Source organism: Rana temporaria, chromosome 3 (genome assembly GCF_905171775.1).
Source record: "Rana temporaria chromosome 3, aRanTem1.1, whole genome shotgun sequence".
Taxonomy (NCBI): Eukaryota; Metazoa; Chordata; class Amphibia; order Anura; family Ranidae; genus Rana; species Rana temporaria.
In genome coordinates, this window is record NC_053491.1 from 92,516,002 (window position 1) to 92,535,732 (window position 19,731).

A 19,731-nucleotide genomic window follows, 5' to 3' on the forward strand; every position below is an offset into this window, starting at 1 on the left:
TTTAATTGCATTGAGTTTTATGTTGGTACACTTTGAAACCCCCTTTCAAAAAGGGATTTAGAGCGTTGCGCGTTACAGATAAAAAGCGTAAAGTAATTCTAAAAGGGTATTTTTTTTTTTTAATAACAAAAATGTAAATAATTATCTGCTCTGTGCAATGGTTTTGCACAGAGCAGACCTGATCCTCTTTTTTTCGGTCCCCCACTGGCAGTGCTGCAAGCCTCTCGATATGCGGACACTTGAGCAGGTTTGCTCCAAAACTACACTCCTGTGACTTGACATTGTCCATTTAAAAGATAAAGATAAAGTGTGGCTCTGCCCAGCCCCCTGTTCTCTCCTTGATGGCTGTGATTGACAGCAGCATGAGCCAATGGCGGAAAAAAAAAATACGCAGAAATACAAATTAAAAAATGTAGGGCAGGGTAAGCAATTAGCAGACCTCCAGCTGTTGCAAAACTACAAGTCCCATCATGGCTCTGCAGCTGGGTGTTATGCTTGTGGCTGTCAGAGTCTTGCGATTGCCTCATGGGACTATAGTTCTGCAACAGCTGGAGGTCCGCTAATTGCATATACTAATATATATATACATATACACACACACACATATATATATATATACACACACACACACACCCAATCAATGCTTTTGGCAAAATAAATAAAACCGCACAAGCTGCCAACTCCAACACACATTGCCCAAAGATCCACAATGTCACTTGCAGCCTAGGCCAGTGATGGCAAACCTTGGCACCCCAGATGTTTTTGAACTACATTTTCCATGATGCTCATCCACTCTGCAGTGTAGTTAAAGCGGGGGTTTACCCCCAAAAAAATGTTTTAACATTATATCTAGCAGAGCCAGCATAGTAAGGGCATTTACTTTCAGCAGGTTTTTTTTCTCCGTACATACCTTTATATTCTGTTTTTCTCCAGGGCTTCCGGGTTCCGATGACTGCGGGACTGGGCGTTCCTATCCTTCGGTTCGATGATTGACGGCTTGTGAAACAGGTGACCTGTCGCACAACGCGCGTCACCAGATGTCGGGAAATAGCCGAGCTGCGAGTCGGAACTATACAGCACCTGCGCAGTCAGCTCTACACGGCGGGCGCAGACGCCGTATAGTGCCGACTCGCAGCTCGGCTATTTCGGGAAATCTGGTGACGCGCGTTGTGCGACAGGTCGCCTGTTTCACAAGCCGTCAATCATCCAACCGAAGGTTAGAAACACCCAGTCCCACAGTCATCAGAACCCTGAGGCAGGGATAGGAACGCCCAGTCCCAGAGTCATCAGAACGCGGAAGCCCTGGACCAAATCAGAATATAAAAAGATATGTACGGAGAGAAAAAAAAAAAAAAAAAAAAAAGACCTGCCGAAAGTAAATGCCCTTACTATGCTTAGTCTAATGTAAAATAATAGTTTTTAGGGTGAACTTCCACTTTAAGCATCATGGGAAATGTAGTTCCAAAACATTTGGGGTGCTGAGGTTCACCATCACTGGCCTAGGCAATGACGGCATGACTTGGGCCACTATAGCAATGGGTGTTTAAAGGACCAAGTTTACACTCAGTAAAAAAAAAAAAAATGCACATGACTTTGCAGGTTAAATAAAAAAAGAAAAAAACTTCCATCTATTTGTTTAAACAGGAGCCTGCAAAGCATTGCACCCACGATTACTGGATCACGGGTACAGTGAGATAGATTGGAGGTGAAGCATGTTCTGAAGGTGAACTTTAAAGCAGTGTTCATCAACCCTGTCTTCAGGACCCACCAACAGGCCAGGTTTACAAGATAACTGGAATACATCCCAGGTGATATCATTTGCTGCTCAGTGATTGCAATCACATGGGATGTATTCCAGTTATCTTGCAAACCTGGCCTGTTAGTGGGCCCTGAGGACAGGGTTGATGACCACTGCTTTAAAGTATGACAATATTGCAGAATATCAGACATCCACAATGATAAAAAGGATCAGCAGGAATCACATGTCATTGTATGTTATAACCCCACACCAAAGGTCTTATTTGAGAAGCAAGAACACATTCTATCAACGGCAGCAAAAAGATAATAAAAATGTAGAACAGTAGTAGAAGTCCCCCGACTTGTGGGAGGTGTGCAGTTCAGTGACATTAACAGATAAGAAACCACCAACCATGACCCAGAGAAATAATGATGACCAAGTACAGTAAGCAACTATGTACCCATCAAATCTCAGCGCCGAGGTCAACAGGTCACACACAATCCTTTGTTATAACATGCTGGCTGAGATATAAAAAGCGACGGATCACATTCACTGCCACATCCCAAGCTTAATGCAGTGAAAGGGACGGGGGATGGGCAAACATATGCAGCTATTTTTACACAATTTCAATCCAATGACAACAGAACATTTTGTAGTAAATGTGCTATTAGACGCATAGGTCATTATGGATAATATAGGGGAAACATATTGTAACATTCCCTGAAGTCTGAACGAATATGTAAGCCAATAAGAGGAAAACAAGAGATTAAAGTGATTGTAAAGTTTTGGTTTTTTTTCTTTAAAAATAGCAAACATGTTATACTTGCCTGCTCTGTGTAGGGGTTTTGCACAGAGCAGCCTGGATCCTCCGCTGGCGCTCCTGGCCCCTCCCTCCTGCCCCCACTGCAAGCAGCTTACTATGGGGGCACCCGAGCCCAGGCAGGAAAAATAGTAATGTTTATCTACACAGAAATGTTTCGCCTTTCATTTCCATTTTAAACTGGATGGGTTGTTTTACAAGGTAAGGAATCACATATACTTTAAATTTATGGCTGGGCTCGATTTATATATGCGATCATAAGCCCTTCATGTCACAAGAAATACATTCTTCCAGCACTCACCTGCCTGACTATGCTCTGGATCAGTTTATCCATAGTAAAGGCAATGAAGGCATGGATGGTAAACATCTCCCGCAGGGAGTCTTCATACTGGTTTGAGTCCATATTCCCGTCCAGCAGGTTCCGAACCATGTCTAGGAAAGCTGGGTAATAATCCACAGCCTCTATATCCACTGTAGAACAAGTTGGATAATACACACTTGTCAAAATATTCATGTAATAAATTACAATGCATGTATAAACACATTTCTAATGGCTTCGAGAAAACATCTTACTGTTGGATGGTGGCCATTTGTGAAGCCAACTAAAGTGGAACAGCAATAATACGTGGCAGCCGATGTACATAAACTTTAGCAGTTACTCGTAGCTTTGCCCAAGGTTGTTATAGGAAACTTCAGTTTTTGCAAACTACCCTCCATCAGGCAGGAAGGAATTCTGTTGTCTATAGATCACAATTACAGTAGCAAATACAAACTCTGAATGTGGCACATAAATATGAAAAACATAAGCAGTCACGCTCGCCTAGATATGCCTGCAAGTATTCTTCCCCACCACTATTCAAAGCAATACACATGTAGGGCAAGACGCACATTTTAGGATGACATACTAGAGTTCTGGAGATCATGTGCCAGAGGGAACAGTAGAGGCTCAGGCTCCTCTAATGTGTACTTCTGAAGCCGCGTACACATGGGCCGAATGTCGGACGACCATCGGCCGCTTCAATAAAAACTGTCCAACATTCGGCCTGTGTGTAGGCCACTCGTTACAACAGAAGCTGGCTGTTTGGACGTGCATGCTGGAAAACCAGCAGCCAACCGGCTACCAATCAGCGTTTTCAGCCAATGGTGGCGTGCCGATTTGAGCGTTCCGTCTGAGGGGGGGGGGGGGGGGGGGGGTCACCCTGTCAAAACACAATAGCTCAGCGGGGGAGATCACTGTACTGATGTCAGGATCATTCGTACAGCCGCTTTGACCAGAGCAAAAAAAAAAAAACTAGTAGTAGTAGAGTGTGCCAGGCTATACTCCTTATATTAAAGGGGTTGTAAAGGTACATATTTTTTCCTAAATAGATTCCTCTACCTTAGTGCAGTCCTCCTTCACTTACCTCGTCCTTCCATTTTGCTTTTAAATGTCTTTATTTCTTCTGAGAAATCATGTTCTTCTGTCTGCAACTCCACACAGTAATGCAAGGCTTTCTCCCTGGTGTGGAGTGTCGTGCTCGCCCCCTCCATTGGGCTACAGGAGAGTCAGGGCGCTCTCTACGTTGCAGATAGAGAAAGGAGCTGTGTGTTAGTGGGCGTCCTGACTCTCCTGTAGTCCAAGGGAGGGGGCGAGCACGACACTCCACACCAGGGAGAAAGCCTTGCATTACTGTGTGTAGTTACAGACAGAAGAACAGGAAGTGAGGATTTCTCAGAAGAAATAAAGACAATTAAAAGCAAAATGGAAGGATGAGGTAAGTGAAGGAGCACTGCACTAAGGTAAAGGAAGCTATTTAGGAAAACAAAATTGTACCTTTACAACCCCTTTAAGTACTTTGAAACAAACTCCAGGCAGATATTGAGAAACACCAGTTAATGCCGTTAAGGATGATCTGCTACTGCGTTTCTGTCCAATCAGACAGAGGGCAGGGAGGTGACCTATCTTTATTGCATCAAGGGCTCATTTGCACTAGCGTTGCGCATATGACGGAGGGGATCATTTGTCACACTGCAATGTGTACATCCCCATTCACTGCTTTTTCAGATTCAATGGAAGCAGTTAGTGGAGGGGTGATACATTTTTTTATAGGAGGTTAGTTGAACATATTTAACATATTGGAGATCATAAAAACAAAACAAAACCTGTGGTTAGAAAAAAATAATAGGAATGAAAGCAAAAGAAAAGCTATGCATAAACAGGGGACATCTAGAGGTGGGACAAAAAAAAAAAAAGGGGGGGGGAGGACACCTCTATCAAATATCCCCGAAATCTCAAAACTTTTTTTTTTTTTAATGATTTCCCCACTGTTACTTACGTGGCTCTTTCAGTCTCAACTGTATGGCTGGGCTGTCATTCTTTTCCCTCTTCAGCCCAAGTACCTCTTTTTCCCATTCCCGTTCCCTCATCTCCTCTTCCACCTGTTTTTCTGCTTGGTTATAAATGCGCAGGAGGCGGGAGCAGAGTATCTGGTGCAGACGCAGAAAGATGTACCAGTTGTTGTTAACATAAAACAAGTTGTAAGCGTCTTCCATGGCCCTAAACTTCTGCGCTGCAGAGTTTCCAAACAACAGCTTGGCTTTTGGTGGGCTATTGCCCCCACCACCCCCAACCCCATTGTGTTTCTTGGTAACCCCATCCTCCGTTTCATCTGTCTGTTCATCTTCTTCCTCCTCAACATCAGACAGCTCCCCTCGCTGGGCAAAGAGCAGGTCTGGGATGAAATGGTAAACAATCTGTTTGATCTTATATTTGTCTTCCTTCTGAATACTAGTCTGTCGTTTCACATGGTGGATGATAAGAGAAGCTGCATCTTCCAGTATCTGTTTGTCCTCATAGATCAATGTTAGGTGAGGTCCTGAGGGGACTCCAGAATTGTCTTCCGATGCTTGTTCTTGTCGCTATTAGTGAAGAGAGAATACAGCAATTAGAGGAGCAGAGCAAAGTGATCATAAGAGTATATGGTATGTTACATACACATTTATCATTTTAATTAGGAACTACAGCTGTGCTGTTGGAGAAAGTCCACCCAAAAGAGGAAGTTCCACTTTAAGGCCACTTCAGCCCTGGAAGAATTTACCCCCTTCCTGACCAGAGCACTTTTTGCAATTCGGCACTGCGTTGCTTTAACCGACAATTGTGCGGTCGTGTGATGCTGTACCCAAACAAAAAAAGCAATATTTTACTTTTTGCTATAATAAATACCCCCCCCCCCCCCCAAATTTTTATTTATAGTATATCTCCTATTCCCCCCCCCTCAGTTTAGGCCGATATGTATTCTTGTACATATTTTGGGGAAAAAAGAAAATAAATCACAATAAGCGTATATTGTTTGGTTTGCACAAAAGTTAGTCTACAAAATAGGGGATAGTTTTATGGCATTTTTATTAATTTTTTTTTTTTTAATAATGGCTGCGAGTGTGAATAACTTGTATAGCGCTGCAAATGCAAACTAAAATCGCTTCAAGCGATCTTTATTGTGACTGCGACATTATGGCGGACACTTGATGCTATTTTGGGACCATTTTCATTTATACAGCAATCAGTGCTATAAAAATGCACCGATTACTGTGTAAATGATACTGGCAGGGAAAGGGTTAAACACTAGGGGGCAATGAAGGGGTTAAGTGTGTCCTAGGGAGCAATTCTAACTGTGGGGGGTTGTTCTGCAGGCTGGTCGGTAAGGAGGCTTGGTTTTTACCTGGGCATTCCCCAGGTTTTGTTGTTATCTGCGTTAGCCTTCCTATGCCACTTACTGTGCGATTGCCAGCAATAGATGGGGGCGGTGGACACGTTTTTGTTTCACCTGGGGGGGGGCTCGGCTACGAGTGATAAGACACGGATCACTGCTTCCAATCGCAGGGAGCAGTAGATCACTGGCCTGTCACTAGGCAGAACAGGGAAATGCACGGCAGGGTTTTCAAAGCAACGTACAGGTACAATTGTTTGCCCACACAAGCCATTCTGCTAGCGTATATTCGTTAGGCGGTTGGCAAGTGGTTAAGAATGGCACTTTTGAGAACAGGAAAAGGACCAGTGCTGCACAGAAGTGCATGCAAAATTTCCAGAGCATGCTGCAGCGTTCGGTCAGTCTAACCAGTCTAGTTTAGGGAAAGCCATCTCTAAACAAAGAACGGCAGATATGGGCAAATAACTATACAAATTATTCAAATATTTTTTGCCCGTTGTCCTTTTTAAAAAGGAGTATCGTAATAGAATTTGGAGTTGATATGCCAGTTTACACAGGATCATTTTTGTTGCGACTCTCACATTTGTTGGCGCATATTTTTATAAGTGTATTCCATAAACAGATATGTGGATGTCCCACCTAAAAGCAGCAGAACATGCAGGACAAGGCCTGGTTCACACCTATGCATTTTAAGTGCTTTTTGCATATTTGGACTACAAAACGTGTTCCATAGGAAACCACGTTAAATGGACTGCAGTGCAAATCTGCAAAAGGCACTAAAAATGCATGTGTGTGAACGAGGCCTAAATCCAAAGCTTGCATTGGTCAATAAGCATATGCTTACCTCATCATAGATGCTTTCTATTTCATTTAGCAGACTCTTCGAGCGGAGAATCTTTGTGTCAGTCTGTTTATAATTTATACCCTGGTGATCTAGCGATTTCAGGTAGTACTTTTCATTCTGTTCCCTCCAGATCTTATTGAAGCCTCGTTGTGCTTCCCTCCATTCCTCTTCCTTCATTTTCAACCTTCACACGGCACAAAAGGTATCAAGAGACTAGTTAGAGGCAACTCAAACAAACAGAAAAGGTAACTCAAAAGCAGCGAGTAAGAAAAAAAATTGGGTAAATACCAGAAAAACAAACAATAAAAAGGGATTTAAATAAAAAACATACAAACCAGAATCTCAGATGAAAGTAATACACTAAACTCAGCATTCTGAGCCATTTATGTACAATGCAAATTAAGGCAAAAGAGCCCTGCCGGTCATATCACCTACAATACACTAACCTCTTTAATACAATTGGGACGGCAACAGCTGGGTTTTTCTTAAGACCATCTATAATGTCAGCAGCCTTGTCGGCGTATATCCTTTGAAGAGCTTTCCGGTGTATGACTTCAGATGTTCCTCCTAAAGTGTTGTCCAAACGAAACTTAGCCTGGTCCTCCGCAGATAACCGTGAAAGCTTCTTCTGAATGGACTCGAGTACTCTTATGGTAGCCAGATTGGTTTCCAATACAACATCCAGCTGAAAAAACACACAAATTTATCTGTAAGCACTCAAAGACTTCAAAGTTTTCATTCAAGAAGAGTAGAAAGAACAAAACTTATTTACAAGCGTGTCCAGATCCTACGGGGTAAAATGATTGCACCAGCCAAGACATAGGCTGGAAAAAGCGCCTAGCGGCGATTCAGTTCGCATGTGTAGCGCTATACAAGTCATTTATTCATTCATTTAAATATATTCAATAGCCTTAAAAGATATAAATCCACTCTGTGTGCACCAGATGCCTTCGTAAACCCAGATATTGCCTTGTTAAAGTGGCAGTGACCCCATGCCTGCGCAGAGCCCGTGGAAGGGACCCAACAGGCCCTACCTTTACAGGCGGTATGTAAAAACTATAAGAGGGGATAAAGACAAGACCAGTCACCCTTCACATGGTGAGAGAGCAGCAATGACCGGTCTTTGTTCCAGGAAGCTCCCACACAGAGGCAAGGTTTCACACAGGATTACTGCATAGCTCTGGAAGAAATACACAAAGCACACCAAGATCCAAGTAAAAATACATTTATATAGACAATACATTCTAATCACCGGGTTTAGCTTTAACATGCTAGGAAGGAACCTGTAAATCCCATGTAGAAGTTGGCAAGCCATTTAAAAAAAATCCAATTCAGTGATTGTAAAAGTTTTAAAAACAAAGTCATACTTACCTGCTCTATGCAATGGTATTGCACAGAGCAGCCCCAATCCTCCTCGTCTAGCCCCCCACCAGCACCCTTGGCTCTTCAGCCAAGTTCACCCCCCCCCCCCTGCTAGGGGTGCACTCGTGTGGCTCGGCCCCGACCCCCGCTCCGTCACTGGATTTGATTAACAGTAACATGAGCCAAAAAATCATGCAGGGGGGAGAGAAAGCAGCACTGTTGCTTTTAGGTACAGCGCTGGATCAAGATCGGGCTCAGGTAAGTATTTAGGAGGGGGCAGCTGTACATAAAAGGTTGTATACCTTAATGCAGAGAATGCATTAGGGTAACAAAACTTGAGCCTTTACAAAAAAAAAAAAAAAAGGGGGATGGCAAAAACTAGGATTGAGTTATAGAGGTGTCCGAACACTGTCCTCCTGACCCCTATGATTTTTTTTAGCCCATGCTGCATGCAGTCCAAAAATGAATCCCTGCTTTTAAATAAAAAGGTAGTAAGAAAAATTTAAAATAAGAAAACAAAATGTATTCTCACCTCAAAGCGCTCATCCTCACAGCGGTATATGTGCTCTTCATACTGTGTCTTTTTAGAACTAACAAAGGTGGAGTCTTCTGACCAAGAGGGAAAGGAAACCCACGTGTCGTTCAGGACCTGTGCATGAAGGAAAACAGCTAAAATTACTCCACCTTTACCAAGAACAAACTATTCACTTAGACCCCAAAACCTACCATCCGTATCCCAATATAAAATTCAAAATGAAGGCTAATTTTGCATGGGAGCCAATGTATCCATTGGCATATTTTTTAGTTTGTGGAAGGAAACCAGAGTACTTGAAAATAGGGGTGAACCTATAGTCATAGCAGCCTCCACGGCCTAGCATCAAAGCATCTACACTTCAATATAAGAAATGCAGAAATCCCCCCCCTGCCCGCCCCCAAAAAACCAACCATCAATACAAAAAGTTAATATGCGAAATTGACAATTTACCTTTAACCTAATCCATAGGGTGAACGTGTGAGGATAGAAATATGTAAGCTGCCACTATCTGAACAACACCATGTCCCTGGCCTAAAGTATAATAAAATACTTTACATATTTGTTTTCTTATTTTTATTTTGGGCAGAATGGTAAGGGGGTTAGAACCACTGCTAGGTTTTTATTGCGCTCTGTGCTATTGCTAGATTTACTTTTTTTCTTGATTACCATTGTTACAGGGACTGAAAGTGGAGGGAAATCTGAAATTTTGAGCTGTCACCAGAATAAAAAAGAAATCTAATGTGGGCGCTTGTTTCCATGACAACTAAGAGGTTACCTCGCCTTTGAGTGATTTCTGCACTTCCTGCTGTGTCTACAGGACAGGAAACTAATTAAAAAATATTTATATAAAAAATTATGAATTTCTAATTAAAATGTTTTAATACTAGTATTGTCGATGATCAGTGACTTCTAATGGGACAGTGATTGTCTGTCGCACTGACACTAACTGGTGCTTGGGGGGGTAGAAACTGAGTAACTATCACTGCCAGTGGCACAAATACAGCGATCATATATTATATATAAGGTCACTGTACTAATGACAATGGCTGGGAAAGGGGTTAAAAAGGAGAAGTATAGCCAAAGCTCCTTCTTCTGCACATCTATGGATCCGTTTTCAGCCTACAGATATCACAAAGCCGGTCCACAGTGGGGAAAGTTTGCGACCATATGGTCAGGATCCACCCAGGAGCAGCACTAGGTTCAGCCTCTCAGCGAGCCACCCGCTCCTGACCCTTCCACAGCCCAGCGCTTCAGTGAGATGGGGTGGGGTGCAGAGCAGAAAGCTGGAGACTGACAGACATGGATCCCTGCTCAAAACGGAGGGAAGAACTGAGCAATCAGGTGTCTGATCACTCAGTTCTCACCGTTACGGACACGTGCAGCATAACATAGATGCGGCATCCATCTAGGATAGAAGGATTTAAAAAACAAAAAAACATACGTCTCAACATCTAGGGCGATCAAGGTGTTAGATGTGTGCCCAACAAGGTTTACTGTGTGTGCGCGTTTTACTCCTTGCTTTGCAGGGAGAAAAAAATAAAATAAAAAACACGGTACATCTATGACAGCAAAGAGCCCTGTATTATTTACCTACAAAGGGCTCTCTTCTGTCATTCGCTCAGGCGATCGGCAGGTTCCGGCCATAGATCATTGGGCCAGGAACCACTGATCGGCTTGTGCTGCGGCAAATGGCAGGATAGCCGGGACAGCAGCCGTGCGCCCCGGAACGGCTGAATCACGTACGTCTGCTGCAGTAAATCTGCGTTAGGCAAGCGGCAAGTCCTCCCTTCATATTATTCTACAATACGAATGTCATCTGTACCTTGCCATTCCTCCATCTCCTGCATTCTTTACTGAAATGTATTAAACACAGGAATGGAAAAGACTGTAGTACAAATGGTCTGTGGCAAGTATTTATTCAAACTTGCACAAAATATTTGTTTCAGTGGTACAAAAGCTGTAGTTCTATAGGATTATATCAAAAATGTTTACAAAAAAAAAAAAAACTATCGTAGAAATCATATCCCTCACCTCTTTGCAGAGCGGCGTTCTTCCCGTACACTTAGGCTGTTGGAAGCTTTTAGGAAGTGCTCTGTAGCTGGAGCCCAGGCGCTTGCACGACGCATAGTCAATCTCCATAGCAATACCTTCTGTATTTCGCTCTTTAGGGAAGCTTTCCAGATGTGAAGACTCCTTGTAACCCAAGAAGTTTTTAAACCAGGTGAACAACTCAGGAAATTTCCTGTTTATAAAGAGTACCAACACAGAAAACAAAAAGTATCATAACCATTTATGCAATAAAGAAAGATTTTTTCCTTTTTTTTTTCTTAAGCACAGCAGATTCACCTTAAGTTCAAAACAAAGCTTTTCTTTTGTCCATGCAGGGCAAAAACGGCACATTTGCTTTAATTATACCCCCCCAGCAACACATACACCTCTTTCCTTTGTCCTATGCTTCTCATCACTCTATTTAGCCACTAGAAGCAAGGAAATAAACCACTGCCTAAGCGCGGAGTGGCTCCAGTCAGAAGTTAAACTGGACATGCACGGATTCTGCCATACATGCTAAAAAAACATGGATGGAAGAATCCCCCTCTGGAGCCACTGTATTTTCTCAGCTCAGCCGACTTTGAAAGAACCCAAACAACTGCATCGGATTGGATGCAGTCGCTATTTGGCTGACAATTTTCTGCCTGGCTCCATTCACTTTACATTTTGAGGAATTCTAATACAGTCACCTTCTGGGCAAATTTTGAATGGTTCAATGTGAAGAGTGTATGGCCAGCTTTACACAGGACTTGGAACAGAGCCCCATCAGTCTCATGCTCCTCCATACTCAAAATATTTTCTTACCTCCCAGTATCTAAATACAGCAACGGGGGAGTGAAGAGAAGAGTAGTATGTGCTGCAGGGGAGTGCATGTAAAGTAACCATGTCCCTTTGCCCTGCATAAGATTATATGTTCCCTTCATCTTCTCCAACCAACCTCTCACATTCAAAGGAGTGTATTAAACCACACTATTCGCCATGACAAACACACACAAATATTGATAGCATTGTTTATGTAGAGACTACAACTAATCAGCATTCCTTTCCCTAGTGTGTGTTTGACAACTGTTTAACATAAGATGTGCTTTAAAATTATCGCCATGTAATAATCCCATTACAAACTGGTATCGTACACTGTTTAAGTGGTGGCGACCTTGGGGGTTATTTACAAAAGACAAATCCACTTTGCACTACAAGTGCACATGAAATTGCACTTGGAAGTGCAGTCACTGTAAATATGAGGGGTAGATCTAAAATGAGGGGAAGCTCTGCTGATTTTATCATTCAATCATGTGCAAGCTAAAATGTTTTTTTATCTCCCTTGCATGTCCCCCTCAGATCTACAGAGACTGCACTTCCAGGTGCACTTTCAGTGAAATTTCAAGTGCAAGTGAATTTGCCTTTCGTAAATAATCCCCTTTGTCTTGCAATTAGTTTAATAAACTTGTAGGGAGTTTTGCATTATCAAAAATAAAAGGCAAAAGAAAATTCATTGCATGGGATGATAGAAACTTACGCAAGAAATGGAGAAACTAACTGCACCAGTTCTGACCGAGATATAACCTCCTGATTGAAGATCACCAGACATCGCAGGAAGTTATCATAGGCCTCTGCGCTTCGAAGAGCTTTACGAACCTATAAAAGACAACAGATGTGTAAAAATAAAATGGGTGCTTAACATTTCCAAACTTAAAAGGAATACGTTTGCCTTTACCACAAAACTGCCTAAACAGATAAGGGGCATCTATAGCTAAAAACTATGCAGCTCTGCCTAAAGTTGAATAAATCCCTTGCTATAGGTGTAGTCCATTTACATATCTTATGAAACCTGACTGGAATACTCCAAGGACATTGCCAAGTGAGGCCTAGTCATCCTCCACCATCACAGGAGTGAGCTCTCAAATGCTGAGCTCAAAGCTACTGTATCAGGGGAGAAAACAATGGGATTTGAACCAGAGAAAGAGCTCACTCCTGTGATAGAGGTGAGCAGTGATGACTAGGCCTCACTTAGCAAAGTCCTGGGAGTATTCCATTTAGGCATCATAAGGCAGGGCTCAACATTTCAAGTCCTGAGCTACTAGCCAGGCCTCAAGGCGTACTCGCCCCCAGTTACCCCTCCCAACCCCTACCATGTCCCGCCCCCTAATCCCGCCCCTAGACAGGCCCTAAAATCTCATGAAATGACACTTAAATGTTTTATGCAGAATTAAGTTATAAAAATAAAATATTAACAACAACTTTATCCATGCCCAAAAATGCAGCCTGCCCATGTCTACTATTGCAACCAGAGTGCCCCCCCCCACACTCTCTTGCAGCCAGAGTGCCCCCCCCCCCACACTATTGCAGCCAACCTTTGCTGTGTAGGAGAGGAGCCGCCGCGTTGTTCAAACCGCGGGGAACATGGCAGCTTTCAATTCAATAGCCGTGTTTTGACGCGCGCGTCATATACAGCCCCCCCCTCCGTCTGGGAAACTTTGATAGACAAATCACCCATCCAATCCTGGGATGGGTGATCTGTCTATCAAAGTTTCCCGGACAGGGGGGGGGGGCTGTATATTTTGCGCACGGCGGGGGAACACAGCTATTGAATTAAAGGCGGTCATGTTCCCCGCGGTTTGAACGTGGCGGCTCCTCTCCTACCCAGCAAAGGTTGGCTGCAATAATGTGGGGGGGGGGGGGGACTCTGGCTGAAACTCCTCTCTCCTCTCCTTGCTCGCCCCCCCCTGCTCCCAGGCAGCCCACACTCGCCAGCCCTCAAAAAATGCGAGCAGGCGAGTGTAAATTTCGAGGGCTGTCATAAGGTATGTAAATGGACTACACTTATAGCAAGGGTGGTATTCATCTTTAGTCAGAGCTGCAACATTTGTTTTAATCTGCAAACATCCCTTACCTGCATAGGCAGCTTTTTTGTAAAGTGAACCATCCTTTTAAAAAAGGAATGAAAATCTAGAACGTGACTTTGATATCAACAAAAAATATCCACCATAGAGTGACCATTGGAAAAAGCCTCCTCATAGCTTTAGAGCAGGGGTCTCCAAACTTTCAGAATAAAGGGCCAGTTAACTGTCTTTTAGACTTTGAGCTCCATTATTGGTGTCAGAGGAAAAAAATAGTCCCCCATCATTGGTGTCAGTGTGAGAAATAGTCCCCCATCATTGGTATCAGGAGAAGGAACAGTGCCCCATAATCGATGTCAGTAGTAAGAATAGGGCCCTGCAGTTGGTGCCAATGGGAGAAATAGTGTCCCATCATTGGTGTCAGTGCCCCATTGTTGGAGTCTGCGTTAGGAATAGTACCCTATTGTTGGTATCAGTGACAGGAATTATGCCACGGTTTTGGGGTAGAAGGAATAGTGCCTTGTATCAGCGGGAGGAAGTGTCCCAAGGGCCTGATAAAGACAAGGAAAGGTCCACATCTGGCCCCCGGGCCACAGTTTGGAGACCACTGCTTTAGAGTACAGAAAATGCCTTCACAACATGCTAGTACAGGAGTAATGTACCAAGTATATTTAAATGTAGAACTGTATTATTTCTAAATGAGGTAACAGGAGACAATGTTTTTCAAACAGCAGAAAAAGCCCAAAGAAATATTTGCACTCACCTTATCAAAAAACTGAGATTCTGCCCCTGCCCCATGCTTGTTTGCATCTGTCAAGGACGGATCCTTCGGGATAAGTATTTTAGGCTTCTTCTGCAGGACAAAAGAACGCAACTGGTCAATGAAAAGGAAACGGACAACCACCTTCTTGCACATGCCAACAGTCCACCAAAGAAATTTACCACATAACTCCACACAAATCTAATGGGCTGAGGCCCAAGCCAATACCCAGTACCTCTTGCAGACTCCAATATCACGATCTCCTTGCTCTGGCCCTAATCTATCCAACATTATAGCCTCCCTCTATCTGTATCTGCTACAACTAACATGTTCCCACGTCACCTGTCTCAATCTCCATAAAATTAGATTAACCTCTTAAAAAGGGATAGTTCACCTTGATCACAAAAGCTCTATGCAGGTAAGAGGTACAAAAATGTCATGGGTATGCGGGGGGGTGGGGTGGGAGGCGGGGAAACAAGGGGGGCTGGTTATCAGGACCCGCGGGGATTGCCCTCTGCCTTCTACCTGCCCATTACCCAGTCTCCCTCTTGCTAAAGGATCGTAGTAGGTTTAATATCTAGACAAAGAATAAATGGCTGTCACTTGGGGAGGGGGTAATATGGAGCTGATATGCCGTCCCTGGACCAGGAGCCGTCCCAATTTAGTGGACGAGGCCTGGGTAATGGGGGGTCATGATAGACATCCCAAAGTAAGGCCCACTCGGCAAGTGGCCTGGATGGGCACAGACCGAGTGAGTCTTAGCATTGAGGTTCAATGTGTTGGGGGTAGGGTGGGAGAGGGTGGGGGGTATATGTTATATATATGGTCTCAAGGTACTCGGATTAAGTTTTCCTACTTTGATATGAGTTTGATGCATGGTTTGGTCTATATATATATTGAGAAAGGGCCTGGAGTTTCTCATGTCCTGTGGAGATATGATATGTCCTCCCTATTCAGGAGGGGAAAAAAAAGCGAAATATAGGAAATGGCTGCATTAAAGATTGCTACATACAATGTACGAGGGTTAAACAGCCCAAGTAAGCGGTATCAAATACTACAGGAGATGAAGAGACTCTCGGCCAAAATAGTGTTCCTTCAGGAAACCCACCTAAAAATAACATCAAAAACTAGATTAAACTCAAAGGATTTCCCCATTTGGATTCATAGCTATTCCCCGAATAAAAGGGCAAAGGGAGTCGCAATAGGGCTCGATAGAAACACAGGGTTCTCTCTAGAAGCCACAGAGGTTGATCCCGATGGAAGATACCTGTTTGTCAAGGGTACAATTATGAATAGGAGGTACACATTGGTAAATGTGTATTGTCCTAATGTAAGGCCAGCCGTCTATCTGAGAAAGATTTTAAATAAATTAGAAGGATTCAGAGAAGGTATGGTGATTCTGGCAGGCGACCTAAACTTTGTATTTGATCCTCTATTAGACACTCAACCGATCTCATTGAGATCGGAGGGGAAATATCTCAGAATGGTTAAACATAAATTATATCAGATGCAAATGGTGGACGCCTGGAGAATCTTCCATCCAAAAGATAAGGACTACACATATTTTTCAGGGGTCCATGGGTCTTATTCAAGAATAGACCATGTCCTCCTAGATCATCGGCTGCTTGAAGGACTGACAAGGATAGAAATAAAATCTATAACACTGTCAGATCATGCCCCAGTGGTACTATCCTTAGACGTAGGGGAGATCCCGGATGGGTGTCCAGTGTGGAGATTAGACGAGTCCCTAATAAATAACACCAAGACAGCCGATGATCTAGGTAGGGATATGAGTACATTCTTCAAAGAAAATGATATAGAAAACATCGATCCAGCCACGCTCTGGGAAACACACAAGGCATATGTGAGAGGGCGGTTGATAGCAGAGAAAGTCAAGAGGAGGAAGATTAGACAGGTACGGAAACAAACATTATTAGAAGAAATCCAGGTCCTCGAATGGAAGCATAAAAAAATACAGGCAGAGCAGGTTCTAAGGGCCCTAACTAGCAAGAGAGAAGAGCTCCGGGACCTCCTGGAGCAGGAAACGAAATGGATCTTTAATAATGTGAATAATAAATTCTATGCTCTAGGTAATAAACCAGGGAGTCTGCTAGCAAGGACCCTAAAACCAAGAAACACACTGAACTCTATTCTGAAAATAAAAGATAGAAACGGGGAAATGAGACACTCCACTAGTGAGATAACTAAAACATTTTGTGATTACTACCAAAACCTATATAATGTCAACAAGGGGCAAGGGGAAATAGAAATTCAGAATAGAAGGGAAAAAATTAAACAATACTTAGAAAAGGTGAAGACCCCAGGCCTAGCAGAGGAAGTAATAAGTGACTTAGAGAAAGAAATAACAAAAGAAGAAATAAGTCAAGTGATTAGGAGCATCAAAATGGGGAAAAGTCCCGGCCCCGATGGGTTTACGTCACTATATTATAAAAGGTTTGGGGAGATACTAGTGCCTTTTTTTCAGAAGTACATGAACTCAATAGGGGGGGGCTTGGCAATACGTAAGGAATCTCTGAACGCTCACATAACTTTGATAGGGAAGGAAGATAAGGACCCCTCCTTGTGTGCCAGCTATAGGCCGATATCTTTAATAAATGTGGACATAAAAATTTATTCTAAAATTCTTGCCGAGAGAATTAGGCCGCTCTTGACAGGCCTGATAGATAACGATCAAGCAGGGTTTGTACCCGGGAGAGAAACGAGAGAAAACATCTTAAGAGTAATATTTCTGTTGCAAAAAGCTAAAAAGAACAAAGAACCAGTAGTATTCCTGTCTCTAGACGCCGAAAAGGCATTTGACAGGCTAGAATGGGAATTTATGCTTGCAAACTTATCCCATATAGGATTTGGTCCAAGTATGCTGAGGTGGATAGGGGCTCTGTATTCGGATCCCTCGGCTAGGGTGAGGGTGAATGGCACCCTTTCTGATAGCTTTTCACTTTGTAATGGAACCCGGCAAGGTTGCCCGCTTTCGCCTATCCTATTCGTCCTGTCATTGGAGCCTTTATTGGAAACAATACGGAAGAATCAGGACATAGAAGGGATAAAACTAGAGAGAAGAGAGCACAAGATATCCGCCTTTGCGGATGACATGATGCTATTTGTATCTAACCCTAGGGAGACACTGCCTAAAATAATGGCGGAATATGAACAGTATGGGGAGATCTCGAATCTCAAAATTAATAGAGACAAAACGGAGACACTAAGTATATCATTAAGTCCAAAGGATCGTAGGGAATTGGAGGGGCTCTATCCATTTAAATGGAAGCAAAGGAGGGTGAAATATTTAGGTATATACTTGTCCTGCAGGGAAAAGTGCTTCTATGAAGACAATTATATACTACTACTGAATAAGGTAAAATCAGACTTAAAAGGATATAGGATAGATAGAGTATCATGGTGGGGAAGGGTGAATACTATAAAAATGATGATTCTGCCTAAAATTCTTTATATTTTTCAAACACTCCCGATAAAAATCCCAGAAATATATTTTAAAATCCTGGATAGGATAATAGGAGGTTTCATATGGAGGGGGAAAAAGCCGCGTATAGCAGTGGAGACTCTGATTAGATCTAAAGAGGAAGGAGGAATACAGCTGCCAGACTTCAGAAGGTACTATGAGGCGGCAGTACTGAGGAGGATTACAGATTGGGCGCAGGGGGAGGGGGGAAGTAAAAAAAAGTGGGTAGAAGTCGAAGAAAGTTTAAGTAAGAAAGAGCTGGGAAATATAATATGGGTACCGAGGCAATATAGAGGACTACCCCTGGACACTCCAGTAATAACAAAAGAAACTTTTAGAATATGGGATAAGGTCTATAAGAAAAATAAATTGCCCTATAATAGCCCGCTGTTGCCGCTTACAGGTACGGATTTCTTTCCTCCTGGCAAGGAGGGGGGATTATTCCGGAAGTGGGCAACTTCAGACACTCCAAGATTAAAGGATATAATAAAAGGAAATGAAGTGCGCCCGGTGGGGGAACTTCAAGAGAAATACGGACAGTACCCAGGAGATAGGTGGAGACACAGACAAGTCCAACATTTTGTCGGCACTTTGTCGAAGCCCCTGCGAACTACGAATGAACTAAATCAATGGGAAAAACTTATGACCCAAGAGGAACCTGGGAAAAGGGGAATATCAAGTCTCTACAAGATGTTGACAACCAAGATAGAGGTAGGAAAATTGAAAATGATAGAAAGCTGGGAAATAGAACTTAATCAAACTATATCCAATAAGAAGAAGAGGCAGGTGCTAGAATATGTGCAGGCCACAACGATGGATGCAAAAGTAAAAGAAACCAACTATAAGTTACTTACTAAATGGTACTATGTACCAACTAAACTACACAGAATTAACAGTGAGGCGTCCCCCCTATGCTGGAGGGAGTGTGGGATGGAGGGAACTCATGCCCACATATGGTGGCAATGCCCCCTCATCCAGGTATATTGGCGGGAGATACTAGGTCTGATTAAAAAAATCAGTGGATATGAGATAAGATATGACCCATGGGAATGTTTGTTCCACACTACAAGTATGTCCAGGAAAAAATACAGAGGCTCCTTGGTCCCGTTCCTACTGAACGGAGCCAAGGCACTAATACCTAGGAACTGGAGGGAAAAAAGAGTACCCTCGATAGGGGAATGGCTCCAAGAAATTGATAAAATGCAAGTGATGGAGGAGTTATGGTCCTTTCAGGTAGAGTCTGGGCCAAGATATGAAAGGACTTGGAAGGGATGGAGGGATTTTAGGGCTAGGGGGAGGGAGGGGGGTGGTGGGGGGGGAGAGAGTGGAGGGGAATAGAGAGACCGTTGGGGGGAACCATTATGGGGCCCCCTCCTTCCCTCGCGTCTCGTTTTTTTTTTTTTTTTTTTTTTTTTTTTTCTCCTCTGCCCTCCTACCTTTGACACTTAATGTGAATACACAATAAGGGAATCAACCCCTACACCCTTCACTATATTCTAGACGGACTTAGAGTCCTTCTTTTCTTTTTTGTGTTTTTTCCTCTGTTTTTTTTTCTTTCCTTCTTCTTTTTACAACTCTTTCTAGCTCTTTGTATATTTAAGTAAATACACAATAAGGGG

At 43.1% G+C, this 19,731-nt stretch overlaps 1 protein-coding gene across 7 annotated transcripts in view; it reads right to left on the minus strand.

The window, feature by feature from the left end:
• The window catches only part of SIN3A (SIN3 transcription regulator family member A), a 104,672-nt gene that overhangs the window by 46,620 nt on the left and 38,321 nt on the right, over nt 1-19,731 (minus strand). For all 7 annotated transcript variants that reach the window (XM_040342978.1, XM_040342980.1, XM_040342977.1 and 4 more), the window contains 8 exons: nt 14,635-14,724; nt 12,551-12,669; nt 11,017-11,227; nt 8,983-9,099; nt 7,535-7,773; nt 7,089-7,272; nt 4,874-5,456; nt 2,860-3,029 (listed from right to left, as the gene is read on the minus strand). In XM_040342978.1, the coding sequence (XP_040198912.1) occupies nt 2,860-3,029; nt 4,874-5,456; nt 7,089-7,272; nt 7,535-7,773; nt 8,983-9,099; nt 11,017-11,227; nt 12,551-12,669; nt 14,635-14,724 (1,713 nt within the window). The remainder of the gene's footprint in view (nt 1-2,859; nt 3,030-4,873; nt 5,457-7,088; nt 7,273-7,534; nt 7,774-8,982; nt 9,100-11,016; nt 11,228-12,550; nt 12,670-14,634; nt 14,725-19,731) is intronic.